Genomic DNA, 13,529 nt, shown 5'->3' on the forward strand with positions numbered 1-13,529 from the left:
ATGTGGAGTTTTTTATTGTATATCAAGACAGCTAAAGAAATCAAGAAAAATGTATCTATATAGCTACAATAACGATTGTATTTGCTTGCTATTTCCTGATAGGTCCATGTATATATTTGGGGGTTTTTCCAGTGTTCTTTTGAATGACATCCTTGTGTATAAGCCTCCAAATTGTGAAGCATTCAGAGATGAAGAGCTGTGTAAAAATGCTCGTCCAGGGATAAGGTGTCTATGGAACAAGAAACATTGTGAATCCTGGGAATCTGGACATGCTAATAACATCCTTCGAGCAAAATGTCCTAAGAAAACAGGTAAGTGAATTCTAGTCTTACAGTGTCAAATTTGCAATGTGGGAAAACCCCCCCAAACAACCAGGTGGAACTGCTGATGGGACGGTTAAGACTGTTCCTCTCTGAGAATACCCAATGCAAGGGATTTATGGATTAATTTTTAAAATAGTTCAATTCTGGATTTTTTTTTTTATTTTGAATACAGGGAAGTAGGTGCAAAAGAGCACAAGTTTAAGGTGCTAAAGGATACAAAAAGTAAGAGGGTTCAGAGAGAAGAATTTACTTCATTGGCAAGCTAAAGCGTGAAATGACTTTAGATTGGATTTGGCTCAGTGTGTTTGAAGCATTTATAAAGGAGTGAGCTTTGAAATATTGTAACTAAATTAAGTTTCCTTTCTCCACCTTTTTCTGTTTTGGGACATATTTATAAAAGCCTTCACATTTTTCTGATTCCAAGAAAGCATAGCAGCTGTCAGAGCACAGGTGGGCACTGCAAGTGGTATCTGGCATTACGGGCATATGGCATTCTCACATCTGTATGTACCAGTAAGAGAGAGGGAAAGCATCGCTGCTTCAAGTAAATTACCTATAAAACAGGAGCATTTGTTCAGTCACAGCTGGAAACAAACTTGAGGCAAGCAAGCCCTTTGCTGCAGTATGTCCAAATGGGTTCAGATTTGTCATGTGAATTTCTGTGCGGCATTGTGATAGTTGTATTGTTTGAAACAGCAATTTAGCCTTATAAATAGCTGTTTCCTAAGCATTTTGGCTTGTCACAAATAAATTGATTGTGAAAGTGTTGTTCTTGTACTTCACATGAACAGAATATACATCCCTGTTACCTACACCTGCTGTTTTTTCTGTGCATCTTTCCTAGTAGCACAGTATAAAATTGCTACCCAAACTTTGGCTTTGTGCTACATGTACAAACTACCATACAATTAAGTTGCCAGTCTGCTTTTAACGTGTCTTAAAAAATTATTAGCTCTGCTATTAATCAGTGCTTCAAGACAGTTTATTTTTCTGTTAGCTTTTATTTGTTTCCAAACTGGATATCAGGTTCCAAACTTACCGAAAAAGGTGCGTTATATAACAAAAAGGTTATTTGGGTAAAGCTTTCTGAAGGACTGCTTTTGTACAGTTTCATAACAATTAGAGATCTAGAGTCTAGAAAGTTTCAGCTCTTTATAAGGGAAAAATCTTGAGACACTAAATTCAAAAGTAATACAGCTGAGAGTGGATCTTGTAAAAAGCTGATCATTTCAACAGGTGTTTAAAAAAACCAAGCAAAACAAAGCACAGACAGACTGAAGGAAAATAAAAAGTTGGAGCGGTTTCTAAAGTACAGCTGCTGCAGTGGGAATAACCTACAACTAAACTTGCAAGAGATGAAGTGTGTAGAATTCTAGTTCTGAAGAAGTTGTGTGGACAGTGCTGCTTCACTGCTGTCAAATCCTTCCACTTTCAGGTGGTAATCTTCTGCCAAAAGCCAGTTTTTCATGTATTCTTTTATACCACTTGGCTCAATTGTTTCCTAGTTGAGAGTATCATCTGAGAAACTGCTGATAGTCAATATTAAAGGATAAGCAGAAATTTTAGTGGGTTTCTGAAAGATCAGTTCTTGGCTAGAAAGTCTTCCCTGGCAAGAGAATCTCTTAAACTTCCAAGACCAAAGAAGCCAAACCACATAGGAGTTTAACATAGTAATCGATGTAGGAGATGATAGGATTTCTCCTATTTTGGATCATGGTGATTTTTCAGATTTTTGCCTCCTTTAAACAGAAATAAGGATTTGTGTCCCAAAATGTTTTAAATAACAGAAATTTTAGTCCAAGTCCAGAAAGCTTGTATTAATGATTTAACATGAACTCTTCCTCAAATAGTTTTTGTAGAGAAAGGGCAGAGCTATAACTTAACAATCATTATTAGGTTTATAAATTAATTTATAAAGGCTTAAAATGTGGGTGTGTTTTCAATATCCATCTTGGAATTTCTTTGTTATTTACTACTTTTACCATTGCCTTCTTGCATAACAAGAAACCTGCATCTGAAGAAAATCTTTCTTCTGTGTTAAAGGAGTGAAGAATGAATAGTTGAAAAAACTTTGATACTCCTATTTTATGTACTGTGCTAAGAGAGCATGTACACTGCAAATCAGTGAATATTCCTTTAGTTGATATGAGACAAACCTTCAATTACAGTTGTTACTAAAGGAATTTTTAAAGGATTAAATCTTATAAACTGAATAGAATTAAGTTCCGACAGCAACTTAAATCTTTATGAATGTTTAGAGTTCAAATAAAGGATGAAGCAGAAAATACTCTAAGCAAGTGTTTAAAATGTGGTATTATTCTCCTTCTATGTGATGTTTCTTTTTGACTTTCCTGTGCATTACAGCTGCTGCGGATGACAGATGTTACCGATACGCAGACTGTGCGAGCTGCACTGCCAATACAAACGGGTGCCAGTGGTGTGATGACAAGAAGTGCATTTCAGCAAATAGTAACTGTAGCATGGTGAGTCTTCGCAAACCTGTGATCATGTTGTTAAAACTGTTTCTTTGCTAGCTAAGCCAGAGGCCTGTTGCAGCAAATGAAGGCAGTATAGTAGACAAATAGTTGCTTGTTTTGAACACATAAAGGTGTTTGCCTGGCTTTTGCAGTAAAAATGTTGCAGAGGGCAGAGTTGGACTCCAGCAAAGATACCTCTTCCAGGAAAAAAAAGTTATGTATTATTTAGGATTGTGTTAGCCCACTGTATATCTCTCGGGACAAATACTATTATCTCCAAATTAATGGCATTTGGAATGTCCCAGAGTCATTATCAACTTGGATTTTGTGCATATGCGGTGTACAGCACGCAGGCAGAAACCGTGGAATCCCATGAAGGGTGACTGTTTAATTTTTTCCCTTTCAAACAGGGCCAGGTCAGTCTTGTTAGTTTTGGTATTCTGAACATGGATCATTATAGAAATATTTTTCCTTAAGTCATGGAGTTACTTGTCTTGTCAATAAAGGAGTATGAGCCTCTGTCACCATGAGATTAACTGGCTTGTGATGATTTGGTCATATTGTTCTGATCTTTGTAAATACAAGCAACAAGAAAATATAGATTCATATAAGTTTGTATTTTTCTTTTTTTAATATTGCTTAGTGCTAAGTTTTATACTTTATGTCGTTGTCCACAAGCTGCTGCATCTCTTGCTTGTTCATTTGATTTTTGACAAGCTTATAATAGTATTTTAGCTTTATAAAATTTGCTCTTCTATTTTTTTCAGTTAGCTCCAGACACTTGGCGGTACTTGAGTTCAAAATCCTTTCTTTACACGCTTCCAATGCTAGTAGTTTACTCTCTGGTTTCAACCTGATGCAAATCAATCTTGTTCTCCCAACAGACAAATGAAGTTGTGACTTGGATTGACTTTGAGTCAAATCTTGCCCATTCAGAGTGAGCACAGTCCGCTCTAATCACTGGCATTCGTAGCTAGTCACTACTAATAAAAGCAGTGCAGGCACGAATTCATCAGCAGCCATGCTATAAGTCTGTCAGAGGGATTTCACATTCCAGGCACTAATGGTTAGTTTCCTTTGTGATTGTCCAGGGCTCTTCCTTTCCTAACACGTTGTACTATATTAGGTGCCAATTTTCTAGATGTGGTTTTCAAATCTTAGGTGAGTAACAGTTGCTAAGGAGCAGACCATCTTCACCCCTAATAAATGTAGAGCACTAGGTATTTTAGCACAAGCTTTTCAGTTCAGTATCCTTCTTTGGCAACCTTTCATGACCAAGATTGTCAGCATAATTAGCAACTGATGCACCAGTTTTCTCTATATCATTTCCTGCCTTTTATTCAGGGTTTGAAGTGGATAGTGAAGACTGTTAGTGGAGTCACTAAAGAACAGGATAGTGAAATTCATCAAAATGATTTCTGAAAAGAGACTATCATAAGTTGAAGGTGGCTATTGCAAAATTAGTGTATTGGCTGGGAGTCGATGGAGGCAGAATTTTGCAGCTATTAACATAAACCCACCAAAATAGCATCAGCAGAATGGCACCATGTGGAGAAATGGAATGGATCAGGCTGATTATCCATTTTCATAGACTGCTGCCTCTGGACTAGGCCCACAAAATGAAAATGTTGTGACGGTACTGTGATGGTAATATGGGTGACAAGCTGTAGACTCAGAAACATCACAAGGAGAATGCCCTATTTTTTGCAGTTGTACAAAGACCTTAATTTATTATTATCATAGAACATCCAGATGAGACAGACAATAATGTTTTAGAATCTGTTGCTTTCGTTGCATGGAAACTGGCCAGCATACTAAAGATATGTTGGCAATCAGTTTGGCAATGGCTTCGTGGTTCTGGACATTTGCAAAGCAGTCACTGTTATGCTGCTGGTAAGGGCTGTAAAATGAGGAAATTTCCCTGAAATAACTCTGTTTGGACAGATGGACTTCGTAAGTAATACTAATGCTTTGATGATACACATATACCTGCCTGTGCTCACCATCTGATGTGGGTCAGCACATTACCAGGATGCTCTATTCTACTACTATGCAGACTCATGGATCATCAAGGTATATATTATTACGCTCATATCTGATGTAATTGCAAGCAGGGGCTTGCAATCCCAGATGGTTCTGGAGGTCTGGTTCTTTTTGGCACTAGCAAGCTGATTTGTTTTTCTCCCATAAAAAGTCATTGAAGTGGGATACTTCTGCATACTATGGTTTTAGCTGACCCCATGAAGTCTGATACAAATGATGGGGAAAGAACACTTACCCTGATTTACCCAACTAGGAAACAGTTTACTTAAAAATGTGGAGTGGTTCCACATGATACTGAAATTTAGCTAGTGAGTAGATTGAACAGCGTGCTAGCAGCAGTGCCTGGTTGTCTGTTTCCTACCATTAAATATACCTCTTAGAGGTTTTGTGTGTTCTAATAAAGATTTTGAATGATGCCTTGAGAAATTACACATTCAGATTCCCCAGACTGCTTACAGTGATTTTACATAATACACTGAAGTTACTCAATAATAGTGTAGTGCTTATGTATAAAATAAAAATTAAGTGATTTATTTTTAATCTTTGTTGAGACTGATGGATGCTAAAACTGGTAAGATCACCTACTCTACCTTTTTTCAAGAATGTTTAAATACGGATACTGGTTTGCCAGAGGGGCAAAAGCAACTGTAATACTGTCATTAATACTGTCTTATGCCAAGTACAGACTTCATGAAATATGACGTACTAATATCTATATAACATCCTCTTTGAAGCTTTTTTGTGGAGCCTCTTGCATCTAGTCCAGGGCTGTTTTCGGCTTTGAAACACAGTATCATATAAGACTTTGTCACAAAGAAGGGAATGCTGTCATTGATGTACTCATTTATTTTCTCCCATTCGTTGGATGTCTGCATTAAAGATGGAAATTTAAACGGGAATATTTTGAGTGAGTTGTAAAACCTAATAGTTTTGCGTGTGTCTTCCTCTAAGCACTGCATATCACTCTTTCCTCTTCTAAAATTGGGAGAAACAGCTTTCTGTCATGCTCATGTCTGCCTTTTTTCCTTAACTTCTCTGTCACATCTTCCTCTTCCTTTTGCTTTTTCAAAAAAGATCGTGTCCTGTTTGTGGTATGTTGCTGATTTTTGTGGAGTAGACTGTATTGACATTTACTGCCAGTTTACTGCCCTTAAGTCTGTTACATTTGTCTTGCACTTTGACACTTTCATTTATACTCTATAATATCCTAAGTGTCTTCCTGGTCCTCACTGATTCTGATGCATTTTGCCTATTTCTTGACAGAAGAAAACCACCAGATCTGGGTCTGCTTAGTATGTTTATGAAACTGTATTCACTTTGTACACCTGCACATAAAAAGCTTTATCTTGGATCCTGTGAGAATGATACTCCCTTGCTGATTGTGTTATTCAGAAAATTAACTATATGAATATATGAAATATATTCAAGAAAATCTATTAATTTTATAGTTGTATCTTCCATTTTTTACAAAAAAAAAAAAAAAGGCTTTGGGAGAGAGATGAATTTCTTTTTAAATTACTGCTCCTTTACAAGGTGTTGTTTTTCCTGAGACAGTAGCATGGAAGAGTAAGCAAAGAATTGGTCTGCTCCTCAGGGAGGAGCCATGCCGTGAAAGCAAAATCTTTTTGTACCTTTTGACAAATAAAATAGCAAATGACTGAAGTGGGCCCACCCGTTGCAACAAAAGGCAAAGCTTCCTTTACAATGTGCAGCCCAAATTGGTAGGTGATTTAAAACTATTTAGTGTCTGAGTGTGGCAACGTAAACTAAATGTTGTAGAACCCATGAGGGTGTGATTAAGAGCATCTTGCTGAGCAATGTAGGGTACTAGAGGATGCTTCAAAGAGAACTATAGTCCTACATTGTTAAATATTTTTACACAGTGCCTTAAAGACAGGAATCATTGTCTTTTTGTAATGCTTGTACTGCTTCCAGAAAGTTAATGTCCTCTTTGATGGTAGGAGTCCTTGAATGCTGCAGTAATACCAATAATAATCATAGCAATCTGCCTACATTTGCAGAATTCAAGCAATAGTCAAGGGGAAATATATAAAGTAGTAGAAGAAATTACGAACAGAATCAAATTTATCTTGGAGGAAAAAAGGATGATTTAAGACTAAGGAACACCCAATAATAAGATTTGGGAGTAGCTTCAGAGAAATCATAGCAAATCTATTAGATTAATAATTTACAGTTAGACTAGGGAAACTAGGCAAGATTATACTGCTAACCTGAAAATTGCAGGAGAAGGAGAGGTACATTACTTAATAGCAATTTCTGAAATTCTAAGATAAACAACTGTAATATTTTCATTCTACAGTGGACACGCAGAAAATCATTGCAGTTCCTAAGTCTATGTACTACCCTATCAAGATCAGTACTGAAAAACTTTTAAGTAAATCAGACATAAGTGAGAAACTTTATATAAAATGTAATTTACTCATACTTTGGTGTATAAACATTATAAATATCCTACAGCAACACAGAACTTCAGTAACAGATGGGCTGTCATATTTCCGAATTTCAATGGGTTTGGTAGCTTAAGTTATAACCTTAATATTGTGTTAATATGAATTACCTATTAGATTCACATCTACATTGAACTAATGAGATTTTCAGGCAAGCAGAGTTTAAATTGGATTTAAGGGAAATAAGTGCTGGGAATAAGGGAAAAGAGAAAATTATTACAGAGTAGTCACTAATACTTTGTATTTTATTTTAAACATTAAATAAACAGCACACAACAGGCTTCATGATTAGAAAGTAATAGAATAAATATCTTGGTTTAGTTGGAAAATAGTATGTATGTAATATCACTAAAGAGTATATAATTTTCAAAGACAATCTGAATGCTTAAGGATTTTGACTTATGTTATCAGGAAGTGTTAAAAGTGAGTGTTGAGATATTGTAAATGTGTTCTAAAATTTGCTTTAAAGCAACTTACAGGAAGTTTTGTGAATATGCATCATGACTGAGTGAAACAAATAGTGGATTTGTACCAAGTTTTTTGTGCTTTACTGTTTGTATGCATTTATTGACCTAAATGGACATTCTGTTACTTTATGGCATTGCCTTTGGCTCTGTTTCATACTGTGGTGTAGGTGTCTTCTCCTAGAACTGCTTCTCTGTTTCTTTTTGCTTCACAGTAGCCTTCCTTATAGACCAGAAAAATAGTGAGTACCTTTTATAATAAGCTCACTGATGGGCATCTGATCCAATAAAGGCAGCAAACAAGTCCCTAAACACCAGTATTCTTCAGCAGGAATGAAGCTGGTCCTGTGTGAGATTGAAAATTAATTTTAACAATTAAATTATTTCAGGACTTTAAAAAAAAAAGTTAAAGGAGGTTGGCTGTCTTCCTTTCTAACTGCAGTAGGTTGATGTCCTATCATCATCATCTTTCCAGTACCAACAACTGTGTAACTTATTGTTGTATTGCCCCTTTAGGTATGCTCTATCATACTTGAGGAGATGCTTAGAAAGGAAAGCAACTAAAATTGTCATGTAAACCATACCTACACTGTCTAAGTGCAATTAATTTTTGCTACTATGCATAAATTAATCTTTTGTTTTTAGAGTTAGACAAGTGTTAGAGTTGGACAAGATGACCTCCAGAGGTCCCTTCCAACCTCAACCATTCTGTGGTTCTGCGAGTATAAAGCTGTCTTGAATTAGGACTTATTTTTAAATATTACCTTGAAATTAAGTTAGTAGAGAGCCCTTCTGGATAAGCTGATGAGTTGGCTGAGGATTTTGAGCAGTTTATTAATTAAGACATCAATATGTTGTCTTAATTAAAGGTACTGTGCAGGCGGGGAAAGAAGTTTTGTATTCTAAGTGCCTAACTTGGAAAGGAGGACCTCAGTTTTCAGGAAAAAAACAAAAAACCCAACAAGAAACCCAAGTAAAAATTCCTTCGGTGCTTACTCCTTTTCTTGTTTACTAAGGTACCAAAGGAATGATGTTATTCCTAGTTTTCTGTCACTTTCTGACAAAATGGTTTCCTGTAGATCCTGTAATTTTTATACTAGTTATGTTGCATACAGGTTTGCAGTTAAATCTGTAAATTGACATGATTGAAATTTTTGACAAATCTTGTGTTTTGTGACTACTGGTCTATAACAGCTATTTTTATTTCATGTAATCCAAAGAAAACAAAGTAGAGCATATTCTCGAACCTTATGTCAATGATGTGTAATTATTTTAGACCTGTATCTTGCACCATTTTTTAATGTATTGATTATTTTGCTTGCTTTAACCTGTAGGGGATGAAGTAATTTAGTGAAAGCATATTCCTGAAATGGCTAAGAAATATTTAGTGTAGCTATTTAAGCTCTTCCTGGGCTCTGTAGAGGGATGTGACATCTTCAAATTACTGTTTGATCTGCTCAAAGTTAGATGTATAGGACAAGTGGGGTGGTTTGTGCTCTAGAGATGCATTTTGTACTCTCCACAACTGATGAGGGTATCCAGACAAAGAGCTTAAATTCAGCCTAGCTTTTAGGTGGCTGTGATGTTCTAGGAGGACCTGCTGTGTATTTCAGTTTTGACTTCTGGTTTGTTAGTAGTTTAACATACATTTGAGATGCTGTTTTGTCTGTTTTGTTTTTGTAGTCGGTTAAAAACTACACCAAATGTCATGTGAGGAATGAGCAGATCTGCAATAAACTGACCAGCTGCAAAAGCTGCTCACTACACTTGAACTGCCAGTGGGACCAGCGGCAGCAGGAGTGCCAGGCACTACCTGGTAAGGGCTCTGGGGCGGCGGCGCTGCTTTTTATAGTCGTTTTCAAAACTGAGTTAAGTCTCCTCCATTATCGCCAAAGAATATTTGTTCAATGATTAGACTCAGGTTTGTTCTACTCGTGCTGACTGTCCCTGCCAGGCTGTGCCTGTACAGGTGAACACAGATGTAATTACACCACTGCCTGGCATATCAATGCTATCTTTAATCTTGTTAGGAGAGATGATAATATTAGTGGAGGCATAATGGTATGTACCTCTGCAGAAACTAGTGATGACTTCTAGCCTGTGGGGATCACGGAGTGCAGAGCTGAATTGCTATACTAGAGTCCTTTACTGTTACATATTCACTGACACTGTTACTTTTGCTAGCTCGGGTTTTATCTTATAAATTATACTTCAATTATACTTCAATTTTCCTGTGCAGATAGGGCCTAAAATCTAGTTTCTTGATTGTCTGAAGTTGGTAATACTACGAAAGCAGTGAATATTAAAATGCTAATAAAAAATATTCTCAGAAGATCACTCTTAACATTCTGAAATAATATTTATTCTGTAGTTTATATTCATAACTACATATATGCAGTTGGATACCGCAACCTTTTCCATTTGATCTTTATGTTCAGATGAAGTTAATGAACACAGTTTTTTTACAGAGATTATTCATTAAATAACTTTAATCAATTTATTCTGTGCAGTTTAAAACTGCATCAGTGTAATCTTTTCAAAGATTGACCATAAGAGTTGCTCGGAATTACATATCTTTTAATAGTTATCTGAATCTCTCAGTAATGCTGAAATATGTTGCAGAGAAATATTTTCTAAGATCTTATCTGAATTGCCTGTCATTCTGATTCCATTTGTATTTGGGCAAGGGTAAATGCAAAGATGGGTTGATAAAGGAACGGTGGGGTAAAGTTGTGATCTCTTACTTGTTTTCAGATTTTTGAAACTTACATAACATTTATGTAAAGTGGTTGGTTAAACCACTATTAATTATGTACATAATCTAATCTTTAATATTTAGTTCTGCTCAAAACTGAATATGGGGAAGAAATAGTGTCATAATGATATTGTTATGCTGAAACTTAGGGTATACCTTACAAATATTTGAAAAGTTGTTATAAGTTTCTTTTCATGAAAATACGCGATTCAGTACGATACTACTTGGGGTTTTAGAATTTACATGACATGTAAAGGGAAAATGAATGTCGGATGTATCTTGAATTATGATCTCAGGAAGATAAAATTTGGACTCCCTTAGTTTTTTTAAAAGTTTTTTCAAATCAGCTATAATCATGTGCTTTTTACACTAGCTCACCTGTGTGGGGAAGGATGGAGTCATATTGGAGATGCCTGCCTACGCATAAATTCTAGCCGTGAAAGCTATGACAATGCCAAATTATATTGCTACAATTTAAGTGGTAATCTTGCCTCATTAACAACCTCAAAAGAAGTGGAATTTGTTCTGGATGAAATACAGAAATATACACTTCAGGTAACTTGAGTAATTGTAATCAATGCATATTTGAATTAAATTTGCTTTGAGAAATCTATTTTAGGGATTTGTCCAAAGAGGGGGAAGTTTATGCCTTCAAAGAAACATAGCGTGGTGCTAAAGGCTGCTACAAGTGGTGTGTGGGATATTAAGGAAATAGCATGTTTAAAGATAATGACACAGCAGTTCCCAAGTGTTCCTTCTTAGTAAATTTAACTGCTATGGGTTACTGTTTACTTTGAAGATGAGACTCAAGAATGACTGGAACACTGATCTGGGAAATCCCAGCCCTTTTCAATACACTGTGACAGCAGGAATCAAAACAAGACAAAATAATTTTCACTGTAACAGAGAAAAAAAATACTGACTTTCACATTGGTATCCATAAAACTGCTTGCAGGATTATTTTTGGGTCATGAATAGCTAGGCTACAAATTGTGGACAGGGAGGTACTAAAGATGTACACTTCTCCAGGAAACTCTAGCTCCTTGTATAACTGGTATGTGGGATCAAAGGGTCCCAGAGAAGCTGTACCAGTGTGTAAAGCATGTGGAAATTCCCTGCGCCCAGCACTGGAATGAGACGGGAGCTAATTAGCTTTTTGTGATAATGGTGGGAGAGGGCCTCTGGCAAATACAGGAAGCTGCCACCAGAATATTCCTTAGGAAAGTGATCCATATTAATTTGTTAACTGTCGGACATGAGAAGGGAAGTTGAGGATTAATTACCTGTCCGTGGGTGGACAGGTTCCACTTTTTAGCAGTTAAATGTCCAAATGCTGTTTGCTGTGTTGTTTAAACTGTTGGAAAGCCTACCCACGTCAATGATACACATATGTGAAATATATGCATGCTCAAAAGGTGTCAAACCCCACAGTGTACACTCAGATGGGATATCTTAGCAGAATAAGATTCCACTGCAAGCAAATCAGTTCATCTTAGCAAAGGGCATTTTTAAAAGTGTGTATTTTGGTTTGTAGAACATGCAGCATTTCTTTGTACAGACCCCCTAATTATTGAGTAGCTTAGGATTTTATAGTTACAGAAAAATGAAAGATAATTATGAATAATAATTAAAGCTTTTTTCAAGCCAGAATGTGATTTGCGAAATTGTTGTGTTGCAGACGGACTGAGATGCCTACAAAGGAAGCAGCAGTTAAGGGTTACCTTTGTGTTATACTAAATCTGAATGCAAGAGTCTAGGGACATATTCTGTGAATCAACATATTCTGTATTATCCATTTTAATGTTCTGTTTCAAGAAGGAGATGCAAATATAGGTTACATACTTAAGTTTGGTTTTTTTTTTTTCCCCAATATAAGACCTGGGCAGAGAAAAATTTTTTTTCATAAACACATGTATTTTCTATTATTTGCTAATAAAGGAGAGAGAGAAGTAATTATTCTATGTGATATCTTCCCTGATATTGTACATATTGCAGCCTTGAAACACATTCTGCTTGTCCACTCTTTGATATGAGGTAATGTTGACAATGTAACTGAAACCAAAATAACAAAAGCACAAATGGCAATGATTCCTCTTGTTAGTTATTTTGTCACCTGTTTTGTTTTCCCGACTCTTATTAAAATACTGCAGAGAAAGCCTTCAGCTCTAATAGTGTGTGACAGAGTATTGATATGACTGATAGTTCCTGACTGGCTTAAGGTGTAGATGAGAAATAGAGTTTTTTAGTGTTTGGAAGCTAGATTTTTCTTACTTTTCAGAGCTTAGAACTTCTACAAGGTGTCACCCTGCTGAACATATCTTTGTTTAAATGAAGTATGTCCTGGGCCAATGTGGTGATATAAATTTGAGATACTTCACATAAGCTTATACAATTGTAGACAAATGTATGCACTTTAAAAGAATATCTCGGGTTAAACAATTATGTAGTTACCAGAATCTCTAATGAAATGCTACCATGACTTATGCTGGTTTTTAATGACATTTAAAAAAAAAAATTTTTTTCATTCATATCTGTCTGTCTAGTTACATTTATTCTGTGAGACAGCGTAAATGTGTTATCAGGTGTGACAGAGGCTCTCTGAAACTTTGCTTAATTTTCTTTTGTCTGCCTTTTCCTCTCAGTCTGCAATCGTAGTGATTTAAGGGGTGAGATTTCATTTTAGATGACTTGTTTTTGTAACTGGTGGTAGTGTGGAGTTCACAAACGTAGTCAGAGCAACTGTAAGGTGAACACTACGACTTTAATCTGTATTATGTATGGTGGAGTTTGACTGGTGCAATTAATATCAAAGGCTTTAAAATCTTTTGCCTATGTGAAACAAAAGGTTTCAGGATTAGTGAATGTGTCAGAGCAACACTTGGAAACAAGAATACAGATCTGTTTTTCTCTGCTTTGTTTTATGTCCTTATACTGAGAAAAGAACAACAACTTTCTAACTGTTGTGTATTTTACAAACTGTTAAGATAGTGCTGGTAAGT

At 36.0% G+C, this 13,529-nt stretch overlaps 1 protein-coding gene across 8 annotated transcripts in view; it reads left to right on the forward strand.

Moving 5' to 3' along the window:
* Nucleotides 1-13,529, forward strand: part of ATRNL1 (attractin like 1) — a 585,672-nt gene that overhangs the window by 157,621 nt on the left and 414,522 nt on the right. For all 8 annotated transcript variants that reach the window (XR_012764307.1, XR_012764308.1, XM_075423811.1 and 5 more), the window contains exons 12-15: nt 103-311; nt 2,688-2,806; nt 9,459-9,591; nt 10,904-11,085. Coding sequence is in view for 6 of the 8 variants with exons in the window: in XM_075423811.1 (XP_075279926.1) it covers nt 103-311; nt 2,688-2,806; nt 9,459-9,591; nt 10,904-11,085 (643 nt within the window). In the remaining 2 variants the exon portion in view is untranslated. The remainder of the gene's footprint in view (nt 1-102; nt 312-2,687; nt 2,807-9,458; nt 9,592-10,903; nt 11,086-13,529) is intronic.

Source organism: Opisthocomus hoazin, chromosome 6 (assembly GCF_030867145.1).
Source record: "Opisthocomus hoazin isolate bOpiHoa1 chromosome 6, bOpiHoa1.hap1, whole genome shotgun sequence".
Classification (NCBI taxonomy): Eukaryota; Metazoa; Chordata; class Aves; order Opisthocomiformes; family Opisthocomidae; genus Opisthocomus; species Opisthocomus hoazin.